Raw genomic sequence first — 12,514 nt, 5'->3', positions numbered from 1 at the left:
GAGCCAAGAAGTGCACTGTGTCTTTTTTTTTATAGATATAGCGAGCAAACGAGCAGGCGGGTCACCTGATGTCAGTCTTTTTTGCAAACGGAAAGCTACGGTTATTTTGCTGTGTGTAGACTGTGTACAGCTACAGCGTACAGCAAAATAAACCATAAAATATGGACACGCTCAAATAGACGAGAATCCAGAGCCGTAAAACCCGTTGGGGAAAAACGTCCTAAAAACCATAGAGTAAAGTAATTGAGGCAATTGAGTTTTTATCCGTGATTGGCTTGGCGTGTATTTTTTTATTTTTTTACAGAATTTTAAATTAAAAATCAATATTGATTTTGAATAAAAAGTAATGTTTATTTAGTATATACGGTATCTTTTATACCGCCCTATTTATTGGCCACAATGTCTTGTAATTACGCGGAAGGATTATCGCCATATGAACACAAAGGTGTGCTTGGTGTACCTGAGGTGAATTTTTACAGAATTTTATCTTAGCAATAGTAAAACTCATATTTACGTTACTTTATACACGAGTTATCCGTTTCAGAAATTCGATTCCATCGAGAAATTAAATGAAAAATGTGGTATCCTGGCAGAACTTATAAAAACAAGCAAGCATGTGGTGGTCCATACAGGAGCTGGAATCAGTACATCAGCAGGCATACCAGACTTTCGGTGAATATTATTTATCTGATTTTGCAAGAAGCGAACTTTATCCCCTGTTCAGAATATCTTTCAATATCAAGAATAAGAATATTTCATTGCTTATGATGGCTTGTACTGCATCATTTTATTTTAAGACTGAAAGACAGTTTTGTCGATCGTGTTAATTAACCTTTTCCTAGGATAGCCTAGGAAAACTAAGGGCTCCGACAAGATTTTATTAAAACCTAAGTCTGAATGTAAATTGATTTTAATGTAATTTTTCCAGAGGCCCTAATGGAGTGTGGACTTTAGAAAAGAAAGGAAAGAAACCCTCAATCAACGTGTCGTTTACAGACGCCAAACCAACAAAGACTCACATGATTTTGAGGAAACTAGTAGAAAGTAACAAAGTTCAGTACATAATCAGTCAGAACATTGATGGACTACATTTAAAATCTGGATTATCAAGGAAATATTTGGCTGAGTTGCATGGGAATATGTTTATAGATGAATGCAACTTGTGCAAAAGGTAAATTGAATTCAGTTTGATATTTTTATTACTATTGTTTGATACTAATCCTAGATCCTCCTATAAAAAATCTACTTAAATCTAAAAGTATAACAATTTGAGTTGAAGTAATTTGCAAACTGTTGTATTGTCTAACCATGCAATCGATGAAATAGCCATACTGTGTAATCTCATTATAACATTCTGTGCAAAAACTTCTTGTATTGTAAAGATTAGCTCAATCAGGTTCATCATTAATCCCTCGCCAGCCTACTACTGAGCTCCTCTCAGAATGAGGTTTTGGCCATAATGTAGTCTACCATGCTGGCCAAATGCAGATTAGCAGATTACACATAATTTTGAGAACATGGAGAACTCAGGCATGCAGGTTGCATCACAATGTTTTCCTTCAATGTTAAAGCAAGTAATACTTAGCTGTTAAACAACAACTCTGAAAACCTAGAGATGCCTGGGGTCAACTCCCTGATCTGCCAAATAAGGGGCTGATGTTTTAGGGATCACAATCATTTACTTATTGAAATAAGAGCTAAAAAGTATTGTAATTGTGATTTCTTTAACTCGATACTTGGTTCCTTGAGTTGTGATAATACAGTTTACACTGCAATTAAAAATAAGTATAATCCATGTCCACAGGCAGTTTGTACGCAGCTGCCCGGTGGAGACAGTGGGTAAGAAGTGCAGCGGAGTGCCATGCGCGGCGGGACACGCGGGCGCGCGGCCGTGTCGGGGGCGCCTGTACGATGGAGTCCTGGACTGGGAGCACAGTCTGCCTGAAAATGATCTCTTAATGTCTGAGCTACATTCCAGGTATAGGAATTCTAGGATAATCTAGGACACAAATCTTGATGAAGTTGTTCCATTTACCTGAAATAACTTTAAGATAATAAAATTATTGAGATATAATTGAACATGAAGTCATGTTGTTTTTTACAACCATATTGGTGTGATTTGAAACTTTTATGACCTTTCAGATATAATTCACCCCAAAATTATGATTTATACTGCAATTTGAAAGGAAAAGTCAACAGTAAATTGCTCAAAAATATTTTATGATTTTGTAACCTTATTCAAATGGATAATTTATATAGCTAGCTGTAGAAACAGAAAGAATTTTTGTCTAAAAAATACCGATATTTGTTTCAGTCTAGCTGATCTAAGCATATGCTTGGGCACAACTCTCCAAATCATTCCAAGTGGGAACTTGCCAATAGAAACTGTTAAGTATGGAGGAAAACTAGTCATATGCAATCTGCAGCCCACTAAACATGTAAGTTGATTTTATTCTGAGCCATCATGCAGTGTCGACTAGTCGGCCGGGTGACTAGTCGACGACCACCGTGACGATCTGTAATTTATGTAGAAGTTGTAGAGCACACAGTCGCCGCGACTACATTTTTGGTATTGGTCAGAAAATCAATTTGGGAAAGACAAATTTATCTAAGGAACTAGGGTGTCGATTTTAAAGAAAGTAAAAACTGACCGCACTGCATATTTGTTTTAATAGTATTGCTGGATTTAATAAAAATACTAAAAACTCTTACTATTTTCAGGACAACAAAGCAGATTTAGTTATAAATTATTATGTAGATGACATCTTAGAGAAAATCATGAGCATTCTAAATTTAGAAACACCAGAATACAATGAGGCAGATAATTTTATAAAATTAGCCGATAACACTATTATAGACTGGACTATAAGGCGAAAAGATGTACTGGCATTAGAAAAAGTGTTCAAAGTAAAGTGCAAAGGTGTGAAAAAGAAACGTGTATTGGTTAAAAAGAGAAACAGTACAGAAATAGGTGTTTCGAGTGTTGATGATAAGTCAAAAGTGATCAAATTGGAAAATAGAGATCTGAATAATCCTGCTAGTGATGTCATATTAGTTAAAAATGAGAGAAATAGAACCGAAATAGGCAGGTTTAGAAATGATAAATCAAAAGTGATCAAAGTTGAAAATAGAGATGTGAATGGTACTGCCACTGATGTAATATTAGTTAGAAATAAAGGGAATAGTACAGTTATTGGCACTAGTAGTGATGATGATAAGTCAAAAGTGGTCAAAGTGGAAAATAGAGAAGTCAATGGTCCTGGGAGTGATGTAATACTAATTGGAAATACAATAAAGAGTACAGAAATGGGTACTTCTATTGATAAGTCAAAAGTTATCAAAGAAAATATAAGGGAAGAGGATGATAATGATTTAATATTAGTCGATCATAAATCAGAAGTGATCAGCTTAGAAATTAATGAAGAATGTGAAAATGTATTATTATGTTCTGATAGTGAAGATGTGATTTTAATTGAATAAATGATTTTAAACCTATTCTTATTTTTAGTTTTCACCTTGACAGATTTGAGCTTGATTAAGACACTTCTTACTATAATTATTAAAACGAAAAGATCTCATATGAATCCCATCAACATTTTAAAGAATAAAAAGGTGAGTATGTTAAAGAAAAGATCATGAAATCTTTACTCAGCAAATTTATTCTTTCCCAATTTATTATTATAATTAAAATAAACTTATAAGCAATTGTGGAATGTAACCAATATTTGAATGTTAGGTATAAAAATACAAAAGCTATTTGCTATACAGATACCTACTTAATATGTAGAATAATGTTATTAGTATACTTTCGACTAACAGCGATCACGCATTCATCCGATCCGAATCCGTGAAAATACGGATATAAAAAATATCTACGACAAACGTCATAACTCATAATAATAATAATAATAAATACACTTTATTTGCACAACCACAAGAAGGATTACATTAAAGAATAAAAAACACAGACAGAAGGAAGATACAAAAGGCGGCCTTATCGCTAATTAGCGATCTCTACCAGGCAACCTTGAAGATTGGAAAGTATAAGGAAAATTAGATTGCAGGTGGTGTGTAACATACTAATAAACATACATTCAAATAACTGATACATACTAATACATAAACCACTAATACATGTATTAAATAATATTATAATACCAATATACTAATAAAATAGACTAATATATACTCCATAATCGTACTTAAAGAGAAACAAATATGATTGTCGTCTTCAGTTTGTAAGATAATGATTCTTCACTGCAGTTTTAAAGGAGTCTAGTGACTTTGATTTCCGTATGGTCAATGGTAGTGCATTCCAAAGTTCAACAGCTCGCACAGTGAATGAGTTGCCATAGAATTTCGTTTTATGACTCGGCGTTTCTAACATTAAGGTTCGGCAGGATCTTATGTCGGTTTGCACTCCAAGAAAACTAAACTTCTCCTTGAGGTAAGGGGGAGTTTTTAAGTGATATAGCACACAGTACAGAAGAGAAAGTACATGCAAATCCCGGCGACGGCGAATAGGGAGCCATTTGAGCTTTTGACGAAATTCAGATACATGGTCATATTTGCGCAAACCAAATATGAACCGAATGGCAAGATTTTGGAGTCGCTCAAGCTTGTTAAGTTGGTCCTCAGTCAAGTTGAGATAGCTTGCTCATTGCTCATAAGGTACCTACAAAACAAAAAGGAACGTATTTTCTCGGACTCGGATCGAATGAGTGCGTAACCGCCGTAACACTACCAATATAGTAGGCATAGCGCGTAACTGAGTAGGCTTCTGCGCTAGTGGAGCGGTGCGGAAAGGTGACAGTTACCACAAGTTGACGAACACGGAGCTCTCGCGTTACGTCATCGTGCTATGCGTGCGGTGCGTGCCCTCCCGCACCGCTCCACTACCGCAGGAACCTACTCAGTTACAGGGCGACAAGGCTCTCTTAGCACTTGAATGACATTGACAGGGGGGCGCTGTTGGCAAACAAACGCTTAGAATATTCAAACAAGAACCAAGGGAATACTTGACGGCAACGTTAGTTCCGATTATTGCCACGCGCCAAGATAGTCTTGTCGCACTGTATGCGTTATGCCTTTAACATTTCACTAGCAATATTTTAAAACTAATAAGGCAGACCACAGAGCTTATTAAGGGTGTTACACTATCAACACAGTATTGCGACTCAAGGATCGCAGGATTTCAAGAACAAACAGGTCTATATTGTGATCCTGTTAATACCAGGAATATTTCCTTGATACAGGGCGTAATATCGCGTGATAAATAATATTGATAGTGTAATGGACCTCAATTTTTTTTCTATATGCCTATAATATATTATTATTTATTAGCATTTAATATCTTTGGTCTTTACCACTCCTACGTGTCTAGAAGAGCATTGAAAGTACATTCAAATGTCTGTCATAGTTATTCAATTTACATTATTATTGTTAACCTAATCGAAATGTCTAGGTACCACTACTTGCTGTACTGTTTGGTACAAATACTCATTGCAATCTATTTTAAAGCAACTTGCCACTGAATATAGCTCATAGAGAGAGAAAGAAATAACAAGATTGAAAAGCAGAAAATACTTTTTTAGTATGTTTTAACAATGTGGGTATGTAAAAATTAAAAAAAAAAAATTAAAATTGCCCACGAATTCGTCCGCATGGATTTATGGGAGCTATGATTTTCCGAGATAAAAGTAGCCTGTGACGGACACAGGATGCAGGATGCAAGCTATCTCTTTACCAAATATTATATGATATCCACTCGTCTGCATGGGTTTAGTTTTCCGGGACAAAAAGCATGCAATTTATATATGTACCAAATTTTGTCATAATCGGTTAAACAAAGCTACCAGACAGACAGACACACATTCGAATGTATATTAGCACAGTACCCGGCAGGAAATATTGTACATCGACCTTTAGAAAGAGATAGCGGTATCGTGAAACGTCACATAGGTATGAGTGACAGAGACAACGCTCTACAAAACCACCGAAATCTCATTCTAAAGGTTGATGTACAATATTTCTTGCCGGCTACTGTATGTATTATAATCACAGCAATATCCAAGTGGCCTGGAGCGCTATCATAGTCACTAAGGGCAGCACCAAGTTGTCGACCTGGTCAGTCTTGGCCTCAACGAAGCCCGACACCGTGGCCGCGAACACCGTGCGTAACAACGCGCTTTTGTTATCCAATAGCTCTGAAAGAAAAAACAGTTTTCTATATTGTAATCGTTCACAATGACAATCCACAGGCAAAACTGATCTCAGAGGGCGCCACAAGAGGTCTGGCCAATGTCAAATTATAATCAACATTGTTTGTTTCATTTGTTTGCTAAGTAAGAATTGTTGATATCGATACAATGTTATGGAATTGGGTATTTGACTCCAATTTTTTTATTACTTTATTATAAACTAGAATAAAAATAATGACGTAAACTGAAAAACTAATTAAATCGATCAAATAACAAAAAAGTTATAAGCATTTAAATATTTCTGATTAGACAGAGATAGTGATACAGCAGTTTGACGTCACACCTACTAATCAGTGGCGTGCATAGCGTTCCAAGCTAGGGTAGGCATTAGTCAGTTAGGTTACCTATTTAGAGACTGTCATGATGAAAAATGACCATTGAGCCATATTTCAACTTGGGTAAGCAGTGCTTTTATGCCTCTATGACCTGCACGCCACTGCTACTAATGCCATAGTAGCTTCGTGTGGTTTAATACAAATTTTCGTTTTGCGAGAAAGGGATAGAAAACCCTCCCACTCTAAAATTAAAATGCCTGTAACTTTGTAAATCTTTGTTGGATTTTAATATTTTTTTCAGTGTACGTCATTATTTTTATCCTAGTTTATAATAAAGTAATAATATTTATCAACTTCAAAAGTAGGAAAATACCCAATTATTTAAAGATGTTAGAAGCTTGCAGCTCGTACAATTAAAACTATGGCGTTTGACAGCCCAGTATCGCCGGTGCCACAGATGATATACTACCTCTATCGCCAGTTCGCTTATGCGCCTCCTGTCAGGCAAAGGCGTCGATGTTTCACTATCATATACAGAATGCTTTATAAATAAACTAAATTGACAGGTCTAAATCCACGGAAATAAGTTCCGTATAGCACTATCTCTGTTACGTAATCCCACACAAATGACAGAGACAAAAATCTCAGTGGACGTTAACTATTTTAAGTCGCCAACGGGACTGTTTTCAATTGAATTGAGAATTTTTGTTTTTATTGAAAACATTTTCGAATTGAGTTGAAAACATGTTTGTGATTGGTGGGTGCTCAGAGATCAGTAATTTTCCCAAAATCATCTTACCAAATAGTTGTAAGGCGTATACAGTTCCTATTTGTGACAGAATATTGAATGTGGTACCCTCCATGGTTCTGTTGCTATCTGTAAAACAAATGTGTAAATTACAGGTACAAAAAATAATTTATGTAAGAAAATATTGAAAATTCAATAGAAATAGGTTTTAATGCCGCTTGTTTCGGAACAATGCAGTACTTTTTTCGTATTTGACTTAAATAATTAAGTATATGCGGAATCATAATAGGGTATTTTACCATTTTTTGAAAAGTGTTTTAATTTGATCCTAAAGTGATAAAAAGCCACCAAAAAATTTACAAAAAGCAATAAAAACGCATTTAAATTTTGCATTTCTAATTTCAGCGTTGGTCTTGCTCAGACGCACGAATTCCGTCGAATGACCGGGAATTCGCGCGTCTTCTTTTTATCGCAAGGAATGAAGAAAGAATGTTAAGTTTCCGATTGACGCTTTGAAGCGCTTCGACTCTGCACTAGTATGAATTGACCCTAAGATAGATTATTTAGATAGGTCGTGTCTCACCAGACCACTTGTTGAAGCTGAAGCGGGAACCGAACCAGCTGGCGCCAGTGTCCCTCACTCCGATAGACAGAACTCCGCTCAATAACTCCAACTCGCGATCTGGTCTATTAGGAACTAGCAGCAAAGGGAACGCCAGACCGACGTACAGGTAAAGGGGTGTCATTGCAAAGATAGATTATTTTGATAGGTCGTGTCTCACCAGACCACTTGTTGAACCCGAAGCGGGAACCGAACCAGCTGGCGGCAGTGTCTCCCACTCCGATAGACAGAACTCCGCTCAACAGCTCCAACTCGCGATCTGGTCTATTAGGAACTAGCAGCAAAGGGAACGCCAGACCGACGTACAGGTAAAGGGGTGTCATTGCAAATAATCCACAATCCTGGAAATAATATCTTTACTATCACTACCCATATTATAAATACGAAAGTGTGTGTGTTGGTTTTAATCAATCAATCAATCAGCCTGTTTGCGTCCACTGCTGGACATAGGCCTTCCCTAGAGCCCGCCACCACACACGATCCTCCGCCTTCCTCATCCACCCACTTCCCGCTATCTTTCCCGTTTGTTGGTTTATTGGTTTGTTATTTTGTCCTTCAATCACGTCGCAACGGATTGACGTGTTTTTGCACGGGTATAGGTAAAGACCTGGAGAGTGACATAGGCTACTTTTTATCTCGGAAAACCAAATAGTTCCCACGGAATTTTAACCTAATTTCATGCGAACGAGGTCGCTGGCATCAGCTAGCAGCTGTTATATAATTTGAAAGTGTTTGTTTGTTGATTTATTGGTTTGTCCTTCAATCACGTCACAACGGGGGTTCAACGGATCTAAGTGTTTTTTGCATGGGTATAGTTAAAAATCCGGAGAGTGCTCCACAGGATTTTTAAAAGAGGAAATATTTATTTGTTTGTTTGTATTTTTGCCGTTGTCGTTGCGCTTTTGAGGTTATTTGAATGTTATTTAATGAATTCAAACTTTGGATACTGACTGAAAACAAGGAAAAAGTGTAACACTTACTTTTTCATCACAGTAGACTAAAAAAGCTGATTGCAGGGCAGAGGAGATTGGTTCTATACCAGATTTCCGTAACGCCTGAAAATAAAAACACAATATTTTTAATTATTATTATTAATAAGTTCAATTTTACTAGTAGTTTGGGTAAGTTAATAATTTAATAAATAAGATGTATCTACTCAAAAATACTGACATTATTCAATTTATGTGACACAAATCGCAGCTAAAGTCCTTAGATACACATCTTATATAATGCCAGACAAGAATGCCAGTAACGCCAGAAAACGTAGAAGATCTTACATATCACTGTGCTGGCCTTCACCGCCAGCAGCAATAGTAGTATGTAGAATATGAACCTTTCATACTGGCAATAATAAAATATTCGCACGAACCTCTACGAAAATAAGTACTCCAAGCCCGATCCCAGCCGCTAAAGTCATCAGATACACGTCGTATAGAATGCCAGACAAAAACACCAGTGAAGCCAGAATGTGGAAGGTCTTGCGCGTCACTGTGCTGGCCTTCACTGCCAGCCGCGTGCGCACCATTAGCACGCACACCGCTACTAGCACGAGAAATAGCCAGAATGTGAACAGTTTGTACTGGAAATTATAAAATATTGGATAAATCAACCCATTATAATTCGCTAACGAAAAAATTCGGGCTTACTTCGCTTGCGCTAGGTATTTGTTGGATCTAACACAAAAATAACTATATTTCATACATATTTATATTTTAAAGCATCAATTCAGATATTTTTAACAAAAAAAATCTGCTAGTGCATGTTATTTAATTCAAATGGTGCTATAAAATTGAGCACTATATTTAATAAGAAGAAGAAGTATAATGCTTTCATTTAAGCCTCAATAGCTCAACGGGTACAGTGGACTGAAAACCGAAACTATTGTCGTATGTACTCCTAGCACAAGCTTGACGCTTAGTTAGAGAGGAAAGGGGAATATTAGTCATTTAACATGGCTAATAATCTTTAAAAAAAAAATGTGAACCTGCTGCGCTCATCAATCAACTGATTTGAAGGTTATTGGATTTTTTTGCAATAATGTAAAGCAGAGCTTTTTGCTCTGCTAACTAAAGTAAAAAAAAAATCTAAAATAAAATAAAACTCATCCTTACCCTATCTCGCTCCACAAATACATAATTAAGTATAGTTATCACACAGTTCCTTCCCAGTACAGCATGCAGTATTAGCAATACGAATACAGCAGCTGATGCCACTATGTATGCCAGAGTCCTAAGAGTCCTCCAAGAGTCTGTGAGGAAGTACAGTACTGTAACAATCAATCCCACTGTTGATAATATAGTCTGAAAATATGTAAACACTAGTGTAATATTGGTACTGATTCTAAGCACACCTAAACTTAAGAGTATTCGCATCCTCTTCTTACTAATGCATTATGAGAGGGAAAGGTCTTCACCTGTGCATTCTAAAACTGATTTTTATTTATTTTTACGCATCATAGTTTTTGAATTATCGTGCAAAATGACTAAAAAATACGACTGTAGTACGGAACCCTCGGTGCGCGAGCCTGACTCGCACTTGGCCGGTTTTTGTACAATGCACAGTCATACACCTCATGTTTAGATTGGACTGTATTGCATGCAGGCAAAGTGAAGGGCTAAAGTAGTCTTAGTATAAGTATAGCATTTCAGATTTACTTACATAAACTATCACACCTATAAATTCTATTTCTTTATCATCCGATTGCATTTTGAAGAAAAATTTGATCACAGACATTATGAAAAACAAAACAACCGCCTGTGCTGTTATCATAGCTTCTCCTAAAGTGAATGTCTTGTCAAACTTCACTATGAACAGTCGCAACATGGCAGCAAATAAACATGTCGATGATATACTGACTGTCAAAGAAAACCCAAGGTCTGAAAAGAATAAACAATAAAATAAAAAAGGATGAAATCTATACAAATGAAGACTTATTTTTATAATGATTCATATTAGGGCTCTGAAAGTTTGACTAATTTGCCTTCACAGCGATCAACCCATCGCTGGCCACGCAGTTTTGCTCACGATGTTTTCCTTCATCATTAAAGTAAGTGATATTTAATTTCTTAAAATGCACATAACTTCGAAAGTTAAGTGTGTGCCCAGGATTTAGCTCCTGACCTGACGTAAAGGAGGCGGACGTCCTAACCACTAGGCTATCACAGCTACGGCTACTTCACAGGAGTAATCCTGTGAAATACAGACTGCTAAACTCATAACCCTTACTTTTGGCTTTGCCACAGTCGGGTAAAAAGAAGCTGTTTAGCAGAAGCTGCTGAAGAATTAGTCTATTGAGTAAAATAAAGAAAATTCTACTTTAGGGACATTATTCAACCAATATTAGGACCATTCCACCTGATTTCCCATCTTTGAACGCAGAAGACTGGGGTCCTGGCAGCCTACCTAATATATATTTTAATGATAAAAGACATCTCTTTAAAAAAAGTATTCTTACCTGTTTGCAAAAAAAAAATACAGTAGTATAGTAGATATGAAACCAGACGCAACACACCCAGCGTAAACTGGCTCCTTCAACACTGTACTTGACGTGGAGAGGAACACTATGAACAGAACACTATGGAAGAACAGCCCGACTGATATGCATGATGTTATCTTGTACAGGGTTGGCACACTGTCGAAACAGCTGTAAGTAACTAGTGCAGCTGGTAGTAGTAAGTGGCACCATAGCCCATTACTGTTTGCTGGTCTGAAAAAGATAATTATTTGGTTCACTTTGAGTCGCAGGGAACTACTATTACCTACACAGTTACTCTAACCATGGATTGTGGAAATTACATTGCTACCTTTGAGTCTTTAGTTCTCAGCTGGGGAGACGATTCTACTGTGACTATTTGCAACCATACTACAAAGAGGTACTGCTAAGCGATTTAGGATTCTTGCATGATGCAGTAAATTTGTATCAGCATGCAATAAATTGGAGTAATAAACCCTATCGACCAACCAAGTTAGCACTTTTCCATCTTAGACACCATCAGGCGTGAAGTGCAGAAGTGCTAATTTGTAATCAAATAATATAATTATCCCTTGTGGTTGAAAGCTCATATACCTACCTTAACTTTACATTAGCCTCTTGTAAGCTGAGAGCAATACGTCTTTCTAAAGTTTTCATTGGTCCTATAATTTTATCTTGCAATATCTGTGTAAATTTTGTAACAATCTTCATAGTAAAGCAGAAGATAACAACAAACAACAAACAAGAAGAAGGTAAAACACAAATCACTTTGTTACAGTAACAACATACACAACACAATGTATTTTTAAAAATTATTTACGATTATTAGAATTTCACAAAGAATCACATGCAAAACAAGCATATAAAGTAAATAAAATCATAATTAAAATTGAGTTTTCTGTTTTGTATTCGTTTGGTTTTGTTTTGAGGTTTTGACTTTGACCTTGACCAATGACCACAGATCAGCAGACAGCAAGTTATGGTTCTGACACAGAATACATTTACTCCAGGGTTCTGACCACGAAGCTTTTTAAACTGTGCTGTAGGGCGATTTCGTAAAACTTGCATCAATCATTATTACAATCTCAATTGTTCTGATTGGCTGAATTTTTGCGATTCTTGTTGCAACAATGCATT

At 36.5% G+C, this 12,514-nt stretch overlaps 2 protein-coding genes across 2 annotated transcripts; one reads left to right on the top strand and one right to left on the bottom strand.

Annotated features, from left to right (window-relative positions):
- The first annotated feature begins 259 nt into the window (after positions 1–259).
- Sirt6 (sirtuin 6) lies at positions 260–3,496 on the top strand. Its single transcript, XM_034977726.2, has 6 exons — positions 260–465; positions 545–672; positions 929–1,171; positions 1,805–1,978; positions 2,315–2,438; positions 2,722–3,496. Exons 1-6 carry the CDS (start codon positions 400–402, stop codon positions 3,478–3,480), a joined length of 1,494 nt encoding a protein of 497 aa, XP_034833617.1. The 5' UTR covers positions 260–399; the 3' UTR covers positions 3,481–3,496.
- Positions 3,497–3,638: 142 nt separating this feature from the next.
- Positions 3,639–12,312, bottom strand: Dolk (Dolichol kinase). Its single transcript, XM_069504415.1, has 9 exons — positions 11,976–12,312; positions 11,381–11,611; positions 10,564–10,819; positions 10,017–10,205; positions 9,275–9,484; positions 8,886–8,960; positions 8,066–8,246; positions 7,335–7,412; positions 3,639–6,206 (listed from the first exon to the last, which is right to left on the bottom strand). The coding sequence occupies exons 1-9, from the start codon at positions 12,086–12,088 to the stop codon at positions 6,058–6,060; spliced, it is 1,482 nt and encodes a 493-aa protein (XP_069360516.1). The 5' UTR covers positions 12,089–12,312; the 3' UTR covers positions 3,639–6,057.
- Between the last annotated feature and the right edge of the window lie 202 nt (positions 12,313–12,514).

The sequence above is a fragment of the Maniola hyperantus genome, chromosome 17, assembly GCF_902806685.2.
Source record: "Maniola hyperantus chromosome 17, iAphHyp1.2, whole genome shotgun sequence".
In the NCBI taxonomy this organism is placed as follows: Eukaryota; Metazoa; Arthropoda; class Insecta; order Lepidoptera; family Nymphalidae; genus Maniola; species Maniola hyperantus.
The sequence above is the reverse complement of the archived record's forward strand: the minus strand, read 5'-3'. Positions and strand labels throughout refer to the sequence as shown.